The sequence below is a fragment of the Emys orbicularis genome, chromosome 3 (assembly GCF_028017835.1).
Source record: "Emys orbicularis isolate rEmyOrb1 chromosome 3, rEmyOrb1.hap1, whole genome shotgun sequence".
Lineage (NCBI taxonomy): Eukaryota > Metazoa > Chordata > Testudines > Emydidae > Emys > Emys orbicularis.
The window spans coordinates 26529130-26549476 of NC_088685.1; the positions used below are offsets into that span (position 1 = coordinate 26529130).

The 20347-nt window shown below is 40.7% G+C and overlaps 1 protein-coding gene across 2 annotated transcripts in view; it reads right to left on the reverse strand.

The window, feature by feature from the left end:
* Positions 1–2884: 2884 nt before the first annotated feature.
* Positions 2885–20347, reverse strand: part of VSNL1 (visinin like 1) — a 75035-nt gene continuing 57572 nt past the window's right edge. The window contains exons 2-3 of one of the 2 annotated variants that reach the window (XM_065401147.1): positions 4623–4838; positions 2885–3082 (exon numbers count right to left, since the gene is read on the reverse strand). In XM_065401147.1, the coding sequence (XP_065257219.1) occupies positions 2885–3082; positions 4623–4838 (414 nt within the window). The remainder of the gene's footprint in view (positions 3083–4622; positions 4839–20347) is intronic. The other variant, XM_065401148.1, reaches the window with a different exon arrangement.

A 20347-nucleotide genomic window follows, 5' to 3' on the forward strand; every position in this document is an offset into this window, starting at 1 on the left:
TAATGCTCTTGAATGAGCCTTCTTGGTTCTCGAGTTCTCCTATTCTTGGAGATATGGATTTACTTACGCCTGTGATATGGCTGTTGGGCTACAAAAAGACAATCTTAATGCTGCCATAATTACCTTTCTGACGTTTATATTCAAGCCAATGGCCATTTTGTACAGCAGTGCTTTAATGTCTTGAGCTAATTGCCACTGAAATCTGTTGGAGCTTTTTCATTTACTTTAATGTGAGGCCCTAAGTGAAATGGAGAAGACCTACTGCAAGTCACAGTAAATAAAGCAGTGATTGATATGAGCATTAATTCAAGGAAGTACTCAATATATAATTACTAGCTTAGCGTTTAATAAGCACTTGATTATTTTTAAACTAACATGAATTATACCACTTAATAAATTTAGTGAGGGTACTAATAGCAGTGCCCTAGTGAAATTCTGGTGCAAAATAGTAGTTGAAATTTCTGCCTTTGGCTGCTTAATGTGCCCAGGCAAATTAAATGGCTACATTCCTGTAGTCATGATGAGGGTGGACCAACTGAATTAATTCTGATCAAAAGAGGATTCAATTATTAGTGTGCTTCATGGGAAGGTTTTATGGTGAAGAATCTGCAACATATGGACATGTCAAAAAATGCTTCCTGCCTTGCTGCTTATTTATTGACTTGTTTGGAGATGTTTACTCTGACTTGAAGCTTAGAACCTAGCTTGCTTTTTCAGTCTAGAAATGCAGGGATGATTTGTCTTGTTTTTTGAGGCATGATTTGGAGAAGGGCAGAACTGCATTGCTTCTTCAAAAGGTAACAAAAGTAATTTTAAGGCACTAGAGCTTTGCTGTCTTCCCCCTACTGGCAAATGTGGCCACAGTGCATGCACTGAATTTTTCTGCCATAATCCTGTAAAGCATTTTAAAGGAAGTCAAAGGCTAATAAACTTAAGAGGGCCTTAGTGAGCTGGACAAGTGAAATGTTTATCTGCAGGTCCTCAAGTCATTCCAGATAATTCCAGTCATGTAATGGGCTGAGTTGCTTATCTACTATCTCATAGACTTTCTATATCCTCTTTGCTTTTTTTATTTTATCTCGTTGATGTTATAGTGCTATGTGGGATAAAATAGGAAGAGTTAGGCCAGCTTTAGGTCAAGAGAATGGGTGGTGCTTTGATCTAGAAGTAGCTTAGAAAGCTATTTAAACAAAAGAGAATTGACATTCTGGCTGGCCAGAAATCTAAAATGATGCTTTCAGGTTCTGGGTGAAATGATGCAATACTTTAAAAATTGTCAGGAAGTAAAGCAACCCCTTTTCTTCCAGTCTGAGTTTTGAATTAGTGGCTGGTAGGCTGTTGCTGGCCTCTGAAGAGTTAATTTTGAGTGAGAACCTTACTCAAGTGTCAGTTGTGTCCATTTTCTCCTCCATAATCAAGACTTCTGAGGAACTTATTTTAAGCTACCTAGAAAGAATCTTGACCTGAATGTTTTGAATATCAGACTTGATTTAATAGGACTATATGCAGTAACAACAATGGTGATAGATCCAAGGCATTTAATATAGAGGTATTACATGCTTGGAATCAAGGTCCTTTTGTGAGCGGAACATGGTCTCTAATATTCAGTGATTTTTCTGAAGGAGGTACCAGGAGAGAGGAGTTGCACGTTTACAGTCATATCACAGCTCTTCTGACAATGCTCTGAGAAGTCCCACTGTCCTATTCCCTAGCTGCTTTTTCTTCTGTGCAATATACTGTAGCAGTGACTACTTCTGCAAAAGTAGGATTTGCTGCCAGTGCCATATTATTAGGGAGATCAGATACTAGAATACCACTGGATAAGGAAGAATTTTGAGGGTGAGTGCCTTTGTATTTTTACCGGCTGTTTTCTCTCTGACAGGTAGAGCTGAGAATCTGTCCCTACAGATACATATTAGAACCACAGCATTTGATTACAATTCATCAAATAAGGCACTTTGGACAAGAATGAAGTTATACTTCCAGTTCCATTTATACTGTTTGTTTTCATAACAAAATGTGTATTTTTTCCAGTATTGTAGTAGCAGATTCTTGTAGTGACTGGATTAATTTTTTCCCTCTCAGTAGCAACATGCTAAAGATGTGAAATAAGAATTGGGGGGAAAAGTCAAATGTTATAAATTTATTTTGGGACATATATTGCAACCTCTTTGGAAGCTTTTGAAAATTCAGGCAGAAATCAATATACTTCCAATAAAACTTTTTTAAACTTCCAGTAATACAATATTTTAAATGTATATATACTTTTTAATTAAGGGAACATTTTAGGAGGATTTACTTAACTTTGTTCATACTGCATTCCTCTGACATAGCTCTTTCCAGATTGAAAGGATGCAAATGAGGTAAGAATTAAGGCAAACCTAAAAGGCATGCAAATGAATTACATTTATATTCACTGACAATACAAGCACATGTGTGGATCAGACTCACGCACTGAGGAACTTTCGCCTCTGTCTGTCCAGTACTACTTTACAGCAGAATGGTGACATGGTTTATAATCAACAGTTACATTACCATGGGAAGTCAGTGTCACTAACATTACTCAGGCTAGGAGACACATAGCTAGCATCAGTAAAACGAACAATCAATAGTATTTCACTGCAGCACGGTACTGCTGCACAGGCTTCAGAGGAATAGGATTGTTATGAAATGACATTGCACACATCACATTGTGGCAGTTTATTTTTATAATATATACTTTTAAAATTCTTTAGCAAATGACATTCTCATGCACACGAGTGTTTCAAACACAAGAAGCAAGTCCATTTATAGGTAGTCCAAGCAATTTGTGTGTGTGGAAATAGCTGCAAACTGAATGGAACATCTAAACTTCTGTGCAGTCCATAATGCATTTTACATTAGCTCATTTTTGAATGTCACACTGCAGGAGTAATACAATGGAAGGATCACTCTTTGCAGCTTCTTTGAATTCATCCAGTGTGATCTGGTCATCTTTGTTCTTATCCATCTTGCTGAAGATCTTGTCTACTCGTTGCTCTGGCGTGAGACCATCCTCATTCATTTTCATCATTATCACAGTACCCACCATCTTGTAAATGGCCTTTGGAAATAAACAAAAAGGTAAATAATAATTTTAAAAAAATCAAGACTTGGAATAAGTATAATTAAGTCTAGTCAGTACATGGTTCTGGGGGTCATGATTATATGCAGCGTTGATTTTTTTTAACTTGAGATGTTGATTATGCCTTCAAATTAGCTTTAAAAATCCCAAACCCATTTGCTTCTGACAAGGAAAAACAGCCTCTTAAATATTTTAATGAAATTCATTAATATAAATACAGGCTTCTTTAAAATGCTTATTCCATTTGGCACGTTAGAACTAATTTGATTCTTCAAACTCTTGAAACCTTTGTTTAAAGAAAATCATAATTTTACTGTTATAAGTGAGTTTCCAATTACAAGTAGATGCATAGTTTTATTTATGATAATCCAATAGAAGTGTAGTCCTGTAGTCTTAAAACAAACTAGAACAGCACAACAGCTCAAATCCTCCTATGCTCTGGATCAGATGTGTGTGCACTTCTGCAGTCTGAGGTTTTTACCAATCTTCAGCTCTTTGAAACATTTTATACAAACTTTGACTGATCAGTTTCCTAAGGTCATAGTCTTCAACTGTTTGGATTTTTTGTTTGTTTTTTGTTTTTGTTACAAGATTATCTTGGTCTGGTAAGAAGTAAACATACCGTAATCATCTGTAGAACACTTGACCAAGAATGAAAAGATTTTTCCATCAGGTAAAGATTTAAGCTTGTTTTAGAACTGTGACTTTGAGAATTCCTATTTGAGGTCCTAGAAGTGTTCAGCTGTACTGTTTTTCCAGACACATCAGAAAATTATCAAATGTACCTCTATTAAAATACAAGTATAAACAAGTGTGCACACACTGCCCTCAGAAATCATGGAAACATTTTTTTAAATCTTCCCATTTGTTAATCACTTTGAGAAACGACACTAAATGATGGCTCTGCATTACATCATCATTATTCTATTAAAATGGGGGCCAACTGAACAAGTCTGGATAACAAATTTCCAATGTTTAGTGGACACTGGAATATCCTATTTTAGATAATGGAATGTTTTTTTACAACTGGAAATATTACTGTTTGGAGAATCCAACTAAGCTACTGTATGTACTAAAAATATCAAAGTCTATATTCTACACCTCAGTAATCACTAATTTGGCAACATTTTTAGACGTTACTTCTACTGCGCATTTTTATAATGGAAGATTCTAGTTACTAATAGAATTAGCACTCTAATGTTGGACAGATAAGTTCTAACTAGCTTAATGTGTTGTGAGATGCAAACTCCTTGGTGAAACTATGCTTTCCACAAACCAGTAAGACTTAGTTAGATTTCAGCATTATCAGCACAGCTTCTAGAGAAATACAAGTTCTTTGTGCACAGGCTGCATGTTTTATGCACAAACTCTTATGAGCTCAGCACGCCACCCATGCCTGCTTGTGAGTGTTTGTATCAGGAAGTTTATGTGTACTGGAACGGGTGCTACACCTGCCTTATGGAAAGTGTTCAAAATGTACAAAAATTATGTTTGTAACAATGTGTAATATTTATCTTACCTCTATAATTTCCAGCATCTCCACTCTTGTAATTTTACCATCTCCATCAAGGTCATACATATTAAAGGCCCAGTTTAGTTTCTGTTCAAAACTACCCCTTGAGGTGATGGACAATGCACAAATGAACTCTCTGAAGTCAATGGTTCCATCGCTGTTCTTATCAAAGGTTCTGAAGGCATGTTGGGCAAACTTTGAAGCATCTCCATATGGAAAAAACTGCAAAATGAAATATAAATGCAGTCATTGGATGTTCAAGGGAACAATCTGCATACAGAAATATTAAAGTGAAGCTTTTAAGAAGACTTACTGTGATATGAACATTTTATTGCATATTCTCAATTTATCAGCAATAATCCAGTATAGTCTATCAGTGCCTAATACTCAGAAAGTGACTCCTTATAAAAGTGCAGGGTAAATTGTACAGTAAAGCATTAAGAGCACTTTTCATAAAAAAGGAAAAAAAAGCTTCCAACAAGGAAATATTTTGTACCCACCCACTACATTATCTTCAAAGCTAACATTAAAGCAGATCATTCTTAAAGTGCAGCTATACACTGAGAAGTGATTGGAAATAAAAACAATAGGACTGAGGGAGCTAGCATTCCATGTTTGTTTATAGCAGCGACTTCCAGAGGAAATTTGCTTAGTTTACATGTAGAGAGAGAGTTTCTATCTTCCAGCCTTGCAAATTCAGCCTGTCATCTGAAAATCAAGCTGATTTTTTTTCTGGCTCAAGTATCTTTCTTAGTAATATTCTGCATTTGAAAAATGTAGCCTAATTTGATTCCAAATGAAGTCAACAGGGATTTTGCCGTCCAAGGCAGGATTCAGCCATTAGTTAACAATTCTATTGCTGGTGGATTCGATTCTAGCTTGAACAACTACAATTCTCATGGTGGGTTAGCTCTGCAGTATGAATAGCAATGAAAACCTTATCTTGAGAAAGGTAAATGAAACATCTGTGACTTGAATAAAATGTTAGAGAGGGTGACCTTTTAGAGCCATTTTTCTGATCATAACTGCCTTTTGCAGTGGGTTCCTTTAAAGGGGGTATGGATCAGCAGAAGTAGTTAAATTTACAACTGCATTTGCATTGAGATCTGTTCTAAGTATAGGAATTATTGCAACTAATGCCACAAGTTCAGATGAACAGCACTGTCTTTATTTTAAAATTCAGTATGTTTGCTGCTTAAGAGAAATCGGGTGTTTTTCTGCGGTCAAGTACACGGACATGTTTACGGCTGTTATTTTTTTGTTTATTATAACAAATTCACACACAGTACAAAATTAGGAACATATGTTTACTTATGCTGATTTGCATAATACAAGTAAATAAACTGAGATCCAACTAACTATTACATTATGCTACTCATGTTCATTTCTCAGTTACTATTATCAGGTAAATATGCAGCACATTCCAGTTTAGTGAAAAAAATTAAAAATGACTGTTGCATGCATGTCTGGGGCTGAGACTTTCTAGTAACTGTAATGTCCTACTCTCAGAGATTCTCTCCTATGGGCTCAGTGCAAGAAAATGTCATTCATGAAGGATGTTTTCAAGCTCATGTTGAAATCCCAATGAGGGCAAAGAGACTTAAGTGCTTCCTGGCTCAGGACTTATGTTCATACAACACCAGCACCATGGAATCTGACTGAGGTCTTTGGGCACTGCCATGATATAACGCCACAATGAGGTTGGGGGGGGGGGGGGATGGGGGAGAACATTAAACGTTTCATCTTAACTAATGTTGAATATGAGGGAATCCTTTTAGAACCAGGGCAACCTTCCTGCGGTCTAGGGCCCTGAATGCCACTGCACTATATGCAGTGTGGTACAAGTTTGCACAGGGGCACATGATGCCTGTGCACTGTAGAACAGAGCTGCCTGTGGGTGGGAGTAGGGTAGGCCTGGGATCTTGAGGATCCATAACTATGCACATCCCATCAGCCATTTCCACCTTGTGGGAGCTGCTGCAGTCCTGAGGCTCTGGTAGCAGGGGTGAAGCAGCTCTGCTGCTGCTAGATTTTGCCCCTCACCTTCCTGCCACAAAAGTTGGATTCCTTATGCCCTTTGCCCTGCTGCCAGCACAGCCCTGCTACTTCATGCACTGGGATCAGGCTGTACCCCTCACTGAACAGAGAACAAGATGCTCATTGGCATGCGTGATTACCCATTTTTATCAACGGAGTATATTAATCTTGGCCCTGGGCCCTTAACCAGATATGTACATCATACATCTTTGGACTGTATTACGTTAATCTACCATTACGAAGTACAATATATTTTAACCATTCACATTCGAAAGCTGCACTAATAGAGTATGTCTACACTGCAGTGGGAGTGAGCCTCCCACTCTGGGTCCACAGACTCACATTAGCAGGGTTCATATTGAAAACAGGTACATAGAGATTGCAGCTCAGGCTGGAGCTCATGACTACACAAGGTACAATTGGAGAATTGGGCCTGAAACCTTAGGCTATGTATGCAGCTATGCCTCAAGCAGGAATCTGGTCAGAGTTGGATAAAAAAATGCAATGTGGTTGTCTACTTTCTGTCTTCATGCCCTTCTTTCATTCCGACCTCTACGTGTACTTTGCTGTAGTGCTGAACGAGCTGATGAACAATGTTGATTTCCTTGTGTTTGCCTAAAGGATATTTGTATATCAGGCTGTTTTTCTGCTTGTCAAATATTTATGGTCCCAGGCATTACTCTCTCCCACCAATAATGACAGCAGCAACGTTAGAAAGGTACAAAGTGAATTCAAACAAATCTCCAGTGATATGTGTTGCCATGCAATAGTGCAGTGGTCCCCAAACTATTCAGGGTCAACCCCCCTTGCCCCTGGGCATGGGGCCGGCAGCTGGGGCCAGGGCCAGGAGCAGAGCTAGGTGGCACTCCCTCCCCATCCCCAGGCTCCAGCTGTGCATTCCCCCCCTCGCCCCCCCAACGATCCTCCCTGCTCCCCTAGGGCAACATGCCCCACAGTTTGGGAACCTCTGGAACAGAGTCTTATGAAATGTGGAAGTTGATTGGAAGATTGGTGAATTATAGAAAGTAGCTTTAGCCATTCAATGTTAGAATAGTTTTGATTCCCATTAACATGAAATAGTGCTACAAGACATTTTTATAAAATATATGGACATTGTACGGCTTGGAAAATCTGTTTCTTGTCTGAAGGGGCCTCTGCATATTCACAATTGTGCGGTGCACCCACCTGCCCATGGCAACAGTAGGCTTTAGGAACCTTCTCGAAGCGCAGCACTGGGTGGGGGTGTCCTCTCATGATACCAGACATGCATCACTTAGTTTCTAGTCCCCAAACCCCTCACCTCCTGCCTCTTCATGGTAAACATGCCCAGAGAACTTTTCCAAGGTTAAACCAAAAGTTTCCTGTTAACATCTTGTGAAGTTTAGACAGAGAATTTTAGGTCGCTTCTCCATTGCTGTGCAGTTTAGACTGCTGAGCTATCTCCGTCCTGGCTCCTGGGCTTATTTCCATTCCAAAGTCTCCTCCTATCCCCACAAAATACACCAGGTTTACATGGACGTACCCAAAACCTGATGTGCCTCAAGGAAAGCCATTCCAGGGATTATTTCACAGTTTCATAGGATTTAAGGCCAGAAGGGATCATTCAATCATCTAGTCCAGTGGTCCCCAAACTTTTTACCTCATACCCCTCTGACCTCTGTCCACCCACCCCCAGCGGTTGGGCGCTGGGGCTGGAAGTGGGACCACGCTCGGGTCTGGGGCTGTGGCTGGGGGGCAGAGCAGAGCTGCAGCAGGGAGCCAGGGCTGGAGCAGAGCTGGGGGCAGAATGGCGCTCCCTCCCTGCCTGATGGGGTGGCCCGAGCCCCGCCACATCCCCCCAGAGAGAGGGGTGCCCCACCGTTTGGGGACCACTGATCTAGGCTGACTTGTATAGATCATGCCCTTAAACTTCACCCAGGTACCCCCGTATTGAACCCAATAACTTATGTTTGGCTAACGCATACATTCCAGAAAGGCATCCAAGCTTTTCCTGAAGACATCAAGAAATGGAAGATCCACCACTTCCCTTGGTAGCTTGTTCCAATGGTTAATTACCTTCATTGTTTGTTTAAAATAAAACAAAAAACAGGTGTCTAATTTAAATTTGTCTGGCTTCAGCTTCCAGCCCTTGATTCTTATTATGCCTTGCTCAAGTTGCGCTGCGAAATTAAAAAGCACATTAGTGCTCGCTATTATCACCCCACAAAGGTAATTATACATTGTAATCAAGTCATCTCTCGATCTTTTGGATAAGATAACAGGTTCAGCCCTTTAAGTCTCTCATCATAAAGCATTTTCACCAGCCCTCGAATCATATTTGTGGCTCTTTTTCCTGCACCCTCTCCTATTTTTCAACATCCTTAAAATGTGGACACCAGAACTGTATGCAGTATCCATTATCGATTTCACCAAGGCCATGCACAGGGGTGAAATCATAGCCCTACTCAACACTCCTGTTTATATAGCCTAGGATCCCATTAGCCCTTTTTGCCACAGCAACACGCACTGGGAGTTCATGTTCAGTTACTTGTCCACTGTGACCCTTAAATCCTTTTCAGAGTCATTGCTTTCAGGCTGTGGTACCTTATTCTGAAGGCATAGTCTGCATTCCTTGTTCCTAGATGTAGTCCCTTGCACTTGGTTATATTAAGACACATCTTGTTAAAATGGGCTCAGGTTACCAAGCAATCCAGGTCACTCTGTATGACAGAGTGATAATTATTTATCACTCTGCCAATTGTTGTGATATCTGCAAATTTTATCAGCAGAGAGTTTATAGTTACATCCAGATCATGGATGAAAATGTTGAGTAGTGCTGGACCTAGTACCAATCTCTGCAGAACCTCACTAGGACCACCCGGATTCGATGGTGATTCGCCATCGACAACCACTTGCTGAGATCTGTCCGTTAGTTCTTAATCCATTTAATGTGTGTGTTGTTGATATTATGTAGCATTATTTTTTTTAAATTAGCATGTCATGCAGGACTCAATCAAATGCCTTACAAAAGTAGATGATATTTACTCAGTTACTTCTCAACCAAACTTGTATCTCAAATAATGAAGCTAGGCTGCCTGGCATTAATTATTTGGCAATGGGGATCTTTGATGCCTTGGACCCCAAAGGACAGCCCAAATTTAGGGCCACAATCCCGTGCATGCACAGCGATAGAATTAGGCCTGCATTGAGTTTGATGCTTTTTAAGGTGGGGAAGCAGATGGCTTTGATACCAGGGTTGCCCCCTTTCTCAGGCTCTAAGCTGAAGAAGTATTCTTCGTTCATTTTTAGGCTTCTACAGGGCCCAAGGCTCAGTGACCCCAGCATGAGTGAATTTCTCAAGTGTGAATATCCAAAGGTAACACACTATGAACCATGGTAAGAAAACTCTCTCTCTCTCTTTTTTTTTTTGGTAATAGCTTACTAAAAGGAAACCTCTTATAAGTCCAGTTACAGGAGAGCAAACATACCATTCCCGTTCACATCATTACCAACCTCCGGCGTTCAAAAATCATGAAATTAGCTTAAAATAGAATCATAGGACTGGAGGGGACTTTGAGAGGTCATCTAGTCCAATCCCCTGCACACATGGTGGGGATAAGTATTATCTAGGCCATCCCTGACAGGTGTTTGTCTAACCTGCTCTTAAAAATCTCCTATGATGGAGATTCCACAACCACTCTAGGCAATTTATTCCAGTGCTTAGCCACCCTGAGAGGAAGTTTTTCCCAATGTCCAACCTAAACCTCCCTTGCTGCAATTAAGACCACGGCTGCTTCTCTTATCCTCAGAGGTTAAGGAGAACAATTCCTCTCTCTCCTCCTTGTAACAACTATTTATGTACTTGAAAACTATCATATCTCCTCTTCTCAAGACTAAACAAACCCAATTTTTTCAATCTTCCCTCATAGGTCATGTTTTCTAAACCTTTAATCATTTTTGTTGCTGGACTTTCTCCAATTTGTCCACATCTTTCCTGAAATGTGACACCCAGAAATGGACACAATACTCGAGGTGAGGCCTAATCAGCATGGAGTAAAGCAGAAGAATTACTTCTCATGTCTTGCTTACAACACTCCTGCTAATACATCCCAGAATGATGTTCACTTTTTTTGCAACAGTGTTATACTGTTGACTCATATTTAGCTTGTGATCCACTATGACCCGCCAGGTCCCTTTCTGCAGTACTCCTTCCTCGGCAGTCATTTCCCATTTTGTATGTGTGCAACTGATTGTTCCTTCCTAAGTGGAGTACTTTGCATTTGTCCTCATTGAATTTCATCCTATTTACTTCCAACCATTTCTCCAGTTTGTCCAGATCATTTTAAATTTTAATCCTATTCTCCAAAGTACTTGCAACCCCTCCCAGCTTGGTATTGTCCACAAACTTTATAAGTTTACTTGCTAGGCATCATCTAAATCATTGATGAAGATATTCAACAGAACTGGTCCCAGAACTGAGTCCTGTGGGACCCCACTTATTATGCCCTTCCAGCTTGACTGTGAAACCACTGATAACTACTCTCTGGGAACAGTTTTCTAACCAGTTATGCACCCATCTTATAGTAGCTCCATCCAGGAGTTTATGATGAGGTTTTGTTTAGTTTGAAGGACTCTTTATTTGCCTTTTGCTTTCTGAGCCTTTAGAATGCATTCTGGGTCACGTTTTCAGGCTTTTCTCTGAAACCATAAGGGCTAGAAAGTTTTTTAAAAAAAAGAAAACTCAGATTCTCGCAGGATTCCAGCATCTGGGGCTTTGAGAAAAACATCCAACTATTGTGAGGTTCATGATAAAATTTCATGGTTTGGCAACGCTGTGCTAAATACAAGGAGATCTAGGGGCAGTGAAAACTCAGAGCTAGGTCCTGTGGCAGTTCCACCCAAGTTCTGCAAACCATATCAGTATAAACATTCTAATATTAAATGTATAACAGTGATGCTGTTCCACATTGGTTTGTTCCAACAAGAGCTTGGTGATGGTTCAACCCCAGAAGGGAATTAGAATGAACCTAATCTGTTTCCACTGGAGTCTCAGAGAGCAAAGTTAGATGAACACTAAATGCCTTTGAAAATCCGACCCTCATCCTGTTGGAGCAGGAAGCCTGGCCTACTGCATAGTGGGTTAGGTACATTGTTATGGTTACTATATTGTGTGGGTTTGCAAGGCTGTTTACATTGTGTATGTATGTATGTGACTGATTTTTTAGGATATGAAGCTTCACAAAACCATGCTGTCTCACAAAGTGCATGTTTAGGTTGAGGAGCCTGGCTGTTGTCGAGGAGTCAGCTAAAGGGGACTGATAACCCCATTGCAGATCTCTGTTACTTTCATTGGTGGTCACTAATATATAGAGATATACCTATCTCATAGAGCTGGAAGGGACCCCGAAAGGTCATCGAGTCCAGCCCCCTGCCTTCACTAGCGGGATCAAGTACTGATTTTGCCCCAGATCCCTAAGTGGCCCCCTCAAGGATTGAACTCACAACCCTGGGTTTAGCAGACTAATGCTCGAACCACTGAGCTATCCCTCCCACTACAGAGAAAGGCAAAGAGATGAAGGGAATTGGAAAAAATAATTTTTGCGCCTCACATAACTAGAGAGCCTCGCTAATATGCTTCACAATTCTACTCCCTGTGAACATCCTTGGTGTAATGTACATGCCTCTGGGCTCCCAGGCATTCCTTAGGCACTGACTGCAGGCCATCATTAGTGGTGTTCTGGACTGTCTGCAGCAGAATGAGAAATGCTGTTTTGTCTTCATCAGTCACTCTTCTGTGCAGTGACTCTGCTCCCCTGTACTGAAAAGCGCCAGAAATGGAGTTGCCCTCTGGAGCCGAGGGGCATAACATAGCAGAGTATCCCTTTAACCCATAAAAGCAAGCACGGCAGAGGGAATGATAGAGACTGTAGAAAATGGGTCAGGAAGATACTGGGAGCATGGACTGCTGTGAATCAAGGAAAACAGACAAGGGAACAGGGAAGGAGACCAGCTGCTAATGAGACACAGCATCTACCTTCCCATCAGAAACACTCTGGAGCCCAGCAGTCAGACTGGGAGCCCTAGAATTGAGGTGGGTGGGTTAGGATGGACTCTTTGGATAGCAGGGTGAGTAAAGAATAAAGAGGGGTCTTTCTAAATTTGTTCTTGGGGACCCATCCATGTATCAGTACATCCCTAGTTAACATGAGTGTGTGGGCAAAGTCTTGGTGTAAGCACAGACCTCCCATTAATCTGTGTTATGCCCATACAACTGGGAATTGAATAATATTCTATTACTCTTCATCAAGGCCAAGAGCTGGATGTGTCTCCTCGGGGCTAACATGAAGGCATTTAATATGTTCCAAATCTGAGTACTGAGATGAATGAGTGAGCGCCATGCTTTCTGCGGTTTCAGTTTGTCCTCCAATTAACAGCAAATACAACAGCAGGTTCTTGAATCACTGAACTGGAGCTCTCTTCCCAGCTAGGAACTGGAACTTAAGAACATAAGAATGGCCATACTGGGTCAGACCAAAGGTCCATCTAGCCCAGTATCCTGTCTACTGACAGTGGCCAATGCCAGGTGCCCCAGAGGGAATGAATCTAACAGGTAATGATCAAGTGATCTCTCTCCTGCCATCCATCTCCACCCTCTGACAAACAGAGGCTAGGGACACCATTCCTTACCCATCCTGGCTAATAGCCATTAATGGACTTAACCTTTTAAACCCTGTTATAGTCCTAGCCTTCACAACTTCCTCAGGTAAGGAGTTCCACAAGTTGACTGTGCGCTGTGTGAAGAAGAACTTGTAATTGATGCTTGAAATACCCGGAGGAAGCCCTTAAATCTGCAGCTATGGATTTCTATTATTCTTGCTTCAGACAAACCAAAACTCATTGTCAAAAATGTTTAAAGAAAAAGACATGGATAATGTTTCTATTGTGCAGCTTCTGGCTCTGAGAAGATTTCCATGTAAGAAATGGAGCCAAGAACTGATTTAAGAGGAAATTGGCACCAGGCCTGTCCTTGAATTATTTTTAAAATTATCCTTTTGTGCTCTTTGCTTCCAAACTAAGGTACATTTAAAATGTTTTGTTACAGACAATTGGCCTAGAGATGAAGAAAGGAGGACAAGAACACTGCTGTGCCCCCTGTTCCTAGGCAGAAGCAGGAACTGAAATAACCTCCTCAATCTATTCCTAGCAAACAGAACATGAAATTACCTAAATTGGAAAGTTACTTGATTTTTATTAAAGCGGAGAATCTGCTGAGGAGGGTGAAGGGGAAGAGAGAGGTTCTTCACATCCACACAATAAAAGGCAAAGTTGCTGCATCCACCTTTGCCTGATTTTCAGAAATAAATGCTTAGTGTCTATTGCTTTGAGTAAATCAGGAGTACGCGTCGGTATATAGAATGTGGCATATGTCATTGGGAATTAAAGGAATTAAGCTTTATCATTATGAAATCACTGGGTCAGAGAACACCACCACACTTTTGGTTTTGTTTTTTGTTTTTGGAAAAGTCCTATATAATTTAATTGGTCTGAAACTGACAGGGCTGTGTAGACATAGAATTATATGGTTGGTTTACAAACTATACAAAGGCTATTGTTCTCAATTCAACTTTTTCTTTTTCATAGTGTGTTACCTACTGTAAAAATAGCTACTGTCCAAAGGAAAGGAAAGGAACCCTAGAAGGCACAGAAATGGTTCTGGAAAAAATTGAATTTACCAGTCATGCAACCTGCCATAGGCCCAGTACTTGATGTTTCAGAAACAGATAAGGAACCAAGACAGGGATTGTCAAAAGATCCTAAGGGAGTTAGGGGTCCATTCCCATTGAAATTCCTAATTCCTTTAGGCTCCTTTGGAAAAACTTAACCCAAACCCTGGCCGATTTACAATGCGTTATGTCAAAAGGAACAAAATCCTCCTGGCTGCCGTCAGCTTACACCAGGAAGGATGAGACTGATTTACTTTTATCAGTATAGGATCTTGCCTTTGCCATGCATGTTAGTGACCGTAAAATTAGCCATTTATAAAATCCAAGCAAAGTATGTCGGTGACCTTGTGCAGCATTGAATTCCATGGCTGACCAGCCACAGACTATTCAAGGGGCAGGTGAGAAGTTAAATTTAACATTTCTTGCATTTCTGCCTGTCAAATCTCATCTCTTTTCTCATCCACGCTTTCTAACTGAAGTAAAGCAACTGCTTAACAGACACATCACTCCTTTGCAGTGCTAGGGATGTGCTAACTATTAGAATAAGTAGGCAATTTTAACTGGGGGGAGGGGAAGGCTCTTTTTTTGTAATGCTGGTTCCCAGTCTAGGAAAAGACAATTTTAGAGGGTTCTTGTCTCCTGGAAGATTTCTGACAAGTCTTTGGCTCTCTCTGGTTTTGCTCAACTAGCTCTGGAAATAGCTTTAACAGTACCCAGACCACAGCACTAGGAAAATTAATCAAATATCTAGAAGACTTAGTTACGTCTGCACCTTCATAATTCGAGGAGATGGGTCCTCTACCAGTAACAGATCTTTGAAAAAGTATTGTCAGCTGCAGCTCTCAAAGCACTCTCTAAACATTAACACTCAGATCACCCTCGCAAGGTTGTAACCCCATTTTACACATGGGCAAAACTGAGGCAGAGAGGTTAAACACATGCCCAAGATCACAGAGTGACCTGGTAACAAAGCCAAGAATAAAACCTGTAATCACCTGCTTTAACCACTTGCCAACACTCCCTCTACTAAATATGCATATTGTAACTTGTTACAATAATAAATTGTCCACAGCATTGTTACAGTATATCAGCATGGCCCCAAACTTTTGAATGCTGAGCTCACTTGCCCGTACAGGAAAATAAAACAAATCACAAGCTTAACACCCCTATTTTAGAATTGTAATTAAATCACATTTTAAAATGTGGCCTTAAATGTTTAGTTCAGTGATCACATTGGTTTTCTCTGTGGCCAGAACTTGGTTTTAGTTTAGAAAGTTGGATGTGACTCTAGATCACAGATAGAAAAATCAACTCATCACAACTCTTCATCCAGCCTAACACAGGGCTAGAGTCTCAGAGTTTGTCTACGTAGAGAAATTTAACAGCAGAATTAGCTCTTCACCCAGCAGTGCATTTTTTGCTTTGTAAAAACTGAAACTGGTGATGTTGCCCATCAGTCCTGATGTGAATATACCCCGGACTTGGAGTGGAAGAGAATAAAGCACTAAAACACAGGACAGAATGTTTTTTTATGAGCTTATGTTACTTATTTCCTTTTTTTAAATAGCAGCTCCTACTCCCATCCAAATGTAAACCAAACCAAAAACCCAAATAAATTTCCTAAACACTAAGTTTGAGAACATTCTTCTCAGTCAGTTCAGTTCATACTGCTTCATCAATTAGCATTAAAACGGGGTTCCTTAACATTTATTTCCAATCTCTCATTATGAATTAGATGATTTCTATGCCCTGTGCACTTTATGTCCGTAATACTCAGCACAGTACATATTATTACCAATATGGGGTGATGGAAATATTCTCATTTATTTCAGTGGGCTTTCGTTCAGACCCAGGGTGTATGAGAAAATTCATCTTTAAAGCACTTTCTTATAATTCTCTATGTTAAAGGTGTCACTAAGTAAGTGTTAATTTAAATCTTTACTTAAAAGAACTACATTTAAAATTTGGTAACAATGGGTCACATCCCATTATTGTTACTCAGTCCTTACTCAGGCAAAACTCCCATTCTCTACAATGAGAGTTTTGACTGCACAGGCAGTGAATAAGCACTTCAGAATTTGGCTCAGTGTAAGCAGAAGTAATTACAGAAGCTTATCGTCCATTAATACTTTAATCAAATGTTAAGTGATTTAGATCTTTCAAATGCACAGGGTTCTGTAATGTTCTCAGCCTTCATCCAGTAGTGCCATACCACCACAGACAGTCACAAATACGCAGTTTGAAGAATACATCTTAGTCAGAGCTATTTTGTTCACACATATAGATAATCAAATCATAGTTACTCTGGATTAATTTTATTACGGAAGTTCCAGGGGGTTGATTTTAACAGCTAGATTGGAACATGTTCCAAATCTTCATTATAGAATGAGATTTCAACATACTGCAATACGATTGGCTACACTGCACACAGGTCTATGTAGTGAGCTCTGTTCACAGTTCAGATTTACATTAAAGAGGGGGCCTTATCCGATCTGATGTTAACCCACTTTCTAGTATCAGTCTGTTCAGCAGCGGAATCTCAGCAGTCGTCCTATGTTGGAAGCTCACAATGTGTGGGCTGTATTCACCTCATATGCAACTGATGATTATCAAAGTAGTTGATGACATTTACATTGACTCACCTATGGGACTTCAGCAGGAGCTGATAGAATACTCAGTAAAGAAACAACATTGCTGAGGATGTAATTTTCATTTATCTTAATGCAGTTAGTCCAAGTGTAGAAGGAGATGCCATTTCAGAATTAGGGGCCTGCTCCTTCTCCCACTGACTTCATTGGTCACAAAAATCAGGACAAGGGATCCCTCCCCTTATTGCAATTATTCCATCTTTGCAGAAAACAGCTATGCATTCCTCACAGGCCATACATCTGCCAGGGTATTTCCCAGAGCTAATACATGAGTCTCTGTTGGATAGCTTGGAGAAAGAAGGCCAAATTATGGCTCACATGCCAGCACTTCTATGGTGCAAAGGTGCCATAAAGCTGCCCTAAGACACAGCCGGAGTATACTGTACTGCAGCAATCCTTGGCTATTGTAACAGCCCCTTGGTATTCACTGCAAACGGTGAAAACTAGAACAGCCCTGTGATATATAGCCACCGTCTCCTCCCCACTCCAGGCCTTCCTGGGCCCTGCACTAAGCACAGCTCCCCCAGACTCAAATATCTGGTTTTATGTTCATTGGTTAAATCTGCTACCTGATATTCAATGTGAATGCAATGGGTCTATATAAACAGAACTTGGTTTCAAGTTGCAGGATGCCTAGTAAGGAACTGGAATTACCATTACTTTCAGCATTAGCATAGGCTGTTGGTATCCTTGCCACATTGCATCGCAGAAGATAGCAGAGTATTTTCTGCTATAAAACTAAATACAGATAAATAGCAGAAATAAAATGTCAATGCCAATGCAAGAAACTTTAATAATGTTGAGAAGTGGTCTAGGAAAAAGACACAAGAAATGAAAAGTATTATTAAAAGTGACCTGTATTAGAAAGGCAGGCAAGAGATTTTTTTCCCCCCTCCAGTTGTTTTTGACCTTAGTTATTTTATACACAAACTTCCAGCAATCTAAGTAAACTTGTTTCATAAAATTGATATAGTTATTTCAGTGCAAGTCTGTGTGGTGACTCTTGTCCTCTCAGAGCCTAACTAAATGAATTTTAAACCACACCTTTTGTTACTATAGTGCGGGGGTCGGCAACATTCGGCACGCGGCTCGCCAGGGTAAGCACCCTGGCGGGCCGGGCCAGTTTTATTTACCTGCTGACGCGGCAGGTTCGGCCGATCGCGGCCCCCACTGGCCGCGGTTCGCCGTCCCGGGCCAATGGGGACGGCGAGAAGCGGCGCGGGCGAGCGATGTGCTGGCCGCGGCTTCTCGCTGCCCCCATTGGCCCGGGACGGCGAACCGCGGCCAGTGGGGGCCGCGATCAGCCGAACCTGCCGCGTCAGCAGGTAAATAAAACTGGCCCGGCCCGCCAAGGTGCTTACCCTGGCGAACCGCGTGCCGAACGTTGCCGACCCCTGCTATAGTGCATGCTTGTATGTAGACCCGTCTTTAGACAGATCGAGTGAAATACTGGCCCCAGTGAAGTCAATGAGAGTTTTGTCATTAACTTCAGTGATGACTTCACTCATCAAATCTTGTCTTCCCCGCTTTTTCTGGAGGTCTCCTTGGAAGACCAGAGAATTGAACAGTAGTTTTCTTAGCCCTTGATAGAGGGACTTTTGATAAAAAGGTTCTCTCTTCCAACTGTCTATTATATATTTGAGTTAAAACAGACAACAAACAAATCAACCAAATAACAATCTTCTGAAGTGTCAAACACACACAGCTTCTACTGACTGCCACAGGAGCCATGGGTGCTCATCACCTCTGAAAATCAGCTCAAATTACCAAACAGCCTGACTAAACATTCCTGCTGAGCCTGCGGGTATTCGGGAGACATGCTAGTGAATTATCCTCTTGTTTGAATTATTTGCAGTGTGTGAACCCCTCAACATTGTAGTGTCAGTGGACCAGAAGGCGTGTTCTTTGTGGAAAGCTTGGTGTTACTGCATGTGGCCATTGCTTATTATGCTTGTCATAGGAACAGCAGTTGGAAAAGATTGATTAGGTCATCCAGTCTATACTCCTGCACATTCAGAACTGAAATATGTGATAACTTCTGTCTTGTGTGATATCTGTTGCCCTATTTGCTGTGAGGTCTTCTTAATATTTAAAAAAGTTCAAATTTATTATGTGATTATTGTGTATCATCTAATTTCCTTCAACGGGGAGAAGCAGTAGATGCGATAAAGCTTGACTTTAGTAAGGCTTTTGACACAGTTCCACATGACATTCTTATAAGCTTATATAGGGGAAAATATATAGCAATTTCATATAGGCTGATGTGTGCACAACTGCTTCCAAAACTGTATTCAGAGTAATTATTAATGGTTTATTGTCCAAATGGGAGGCCATATCAAGTGTGGTCCCACAGAGGGTCGGTTCTGAGCAACAGTCAATTGACCAGTATTCAGTATTTCCATTAATAGCTTGGATGATGGAGTGGAGAGTACATTTATAAAATCTCAGGATGACACCTAGCTGGGATGGACTGTAAGCACTTTGCAGGACAGGATTAGAATTCAATAGGATATTGATAAATTGGAGAATTGGTCTGGAATCAATAAGAATAAATTCAGTAAAGACAAATGCAGCGTAGTACACTTAGGACAGAAAAATCAAATGTACAAATACAAAAAGGGGAATCACTGGCTAGGCAATAGTACTGCTGAAAAGGATCCGGAGGTTACAGGGTATCACAAAGTGAACATAAGAACGCAATGTGATGCTGTTGTGAAAAAGGCAAATGTCATTATGAGATGAATTAACAGGAGTATGGTATGCAAGATATGGGAGGTAGTTGAGTCACTCTGCTTGGCACTGGTGAGGCCTCAGCTAGAGCACTGCATCACAGTTTTGGGTGCCACACTTTCAGGAAGCTGTGGACAAATTTGAGGGAGTCCAGAGGAGAGCAACAACAATGATAAAACGTTAGAAAACATGACCCATGAGAAAAGGGCTAGCACCCCTTCTAGACCACTCACACTGGTTTACATTGGTATAACTATACTGACTTTAATCAAGATATTCCAGATTTACATCAGTGGAATGGTATCAGAATAAGGCCTTTGGCTTTACTTTCACTATTCAAATGAATCAAGTGGATTTTGTATTAGTGGTGCAGAGGCTGAGATTGAGGGGAGCCCTGTAGATAAAGTGAATGGGCTGCAGAAATCCAAATATGAAACATCTAGAGAAGACATTTACACACTGCAACAGGGAGAAGTCGAGTTACCTGTTGTTTATCACACATCTCCCGGCAGTTCTCATGTGGAGGGCATAGCATTAAAAAGTTTCCAACCTGCTGGATTAAATTTCTTTATTCACAATGTGGAGAATTAGTCATTAACTAGGAGGAAAATGA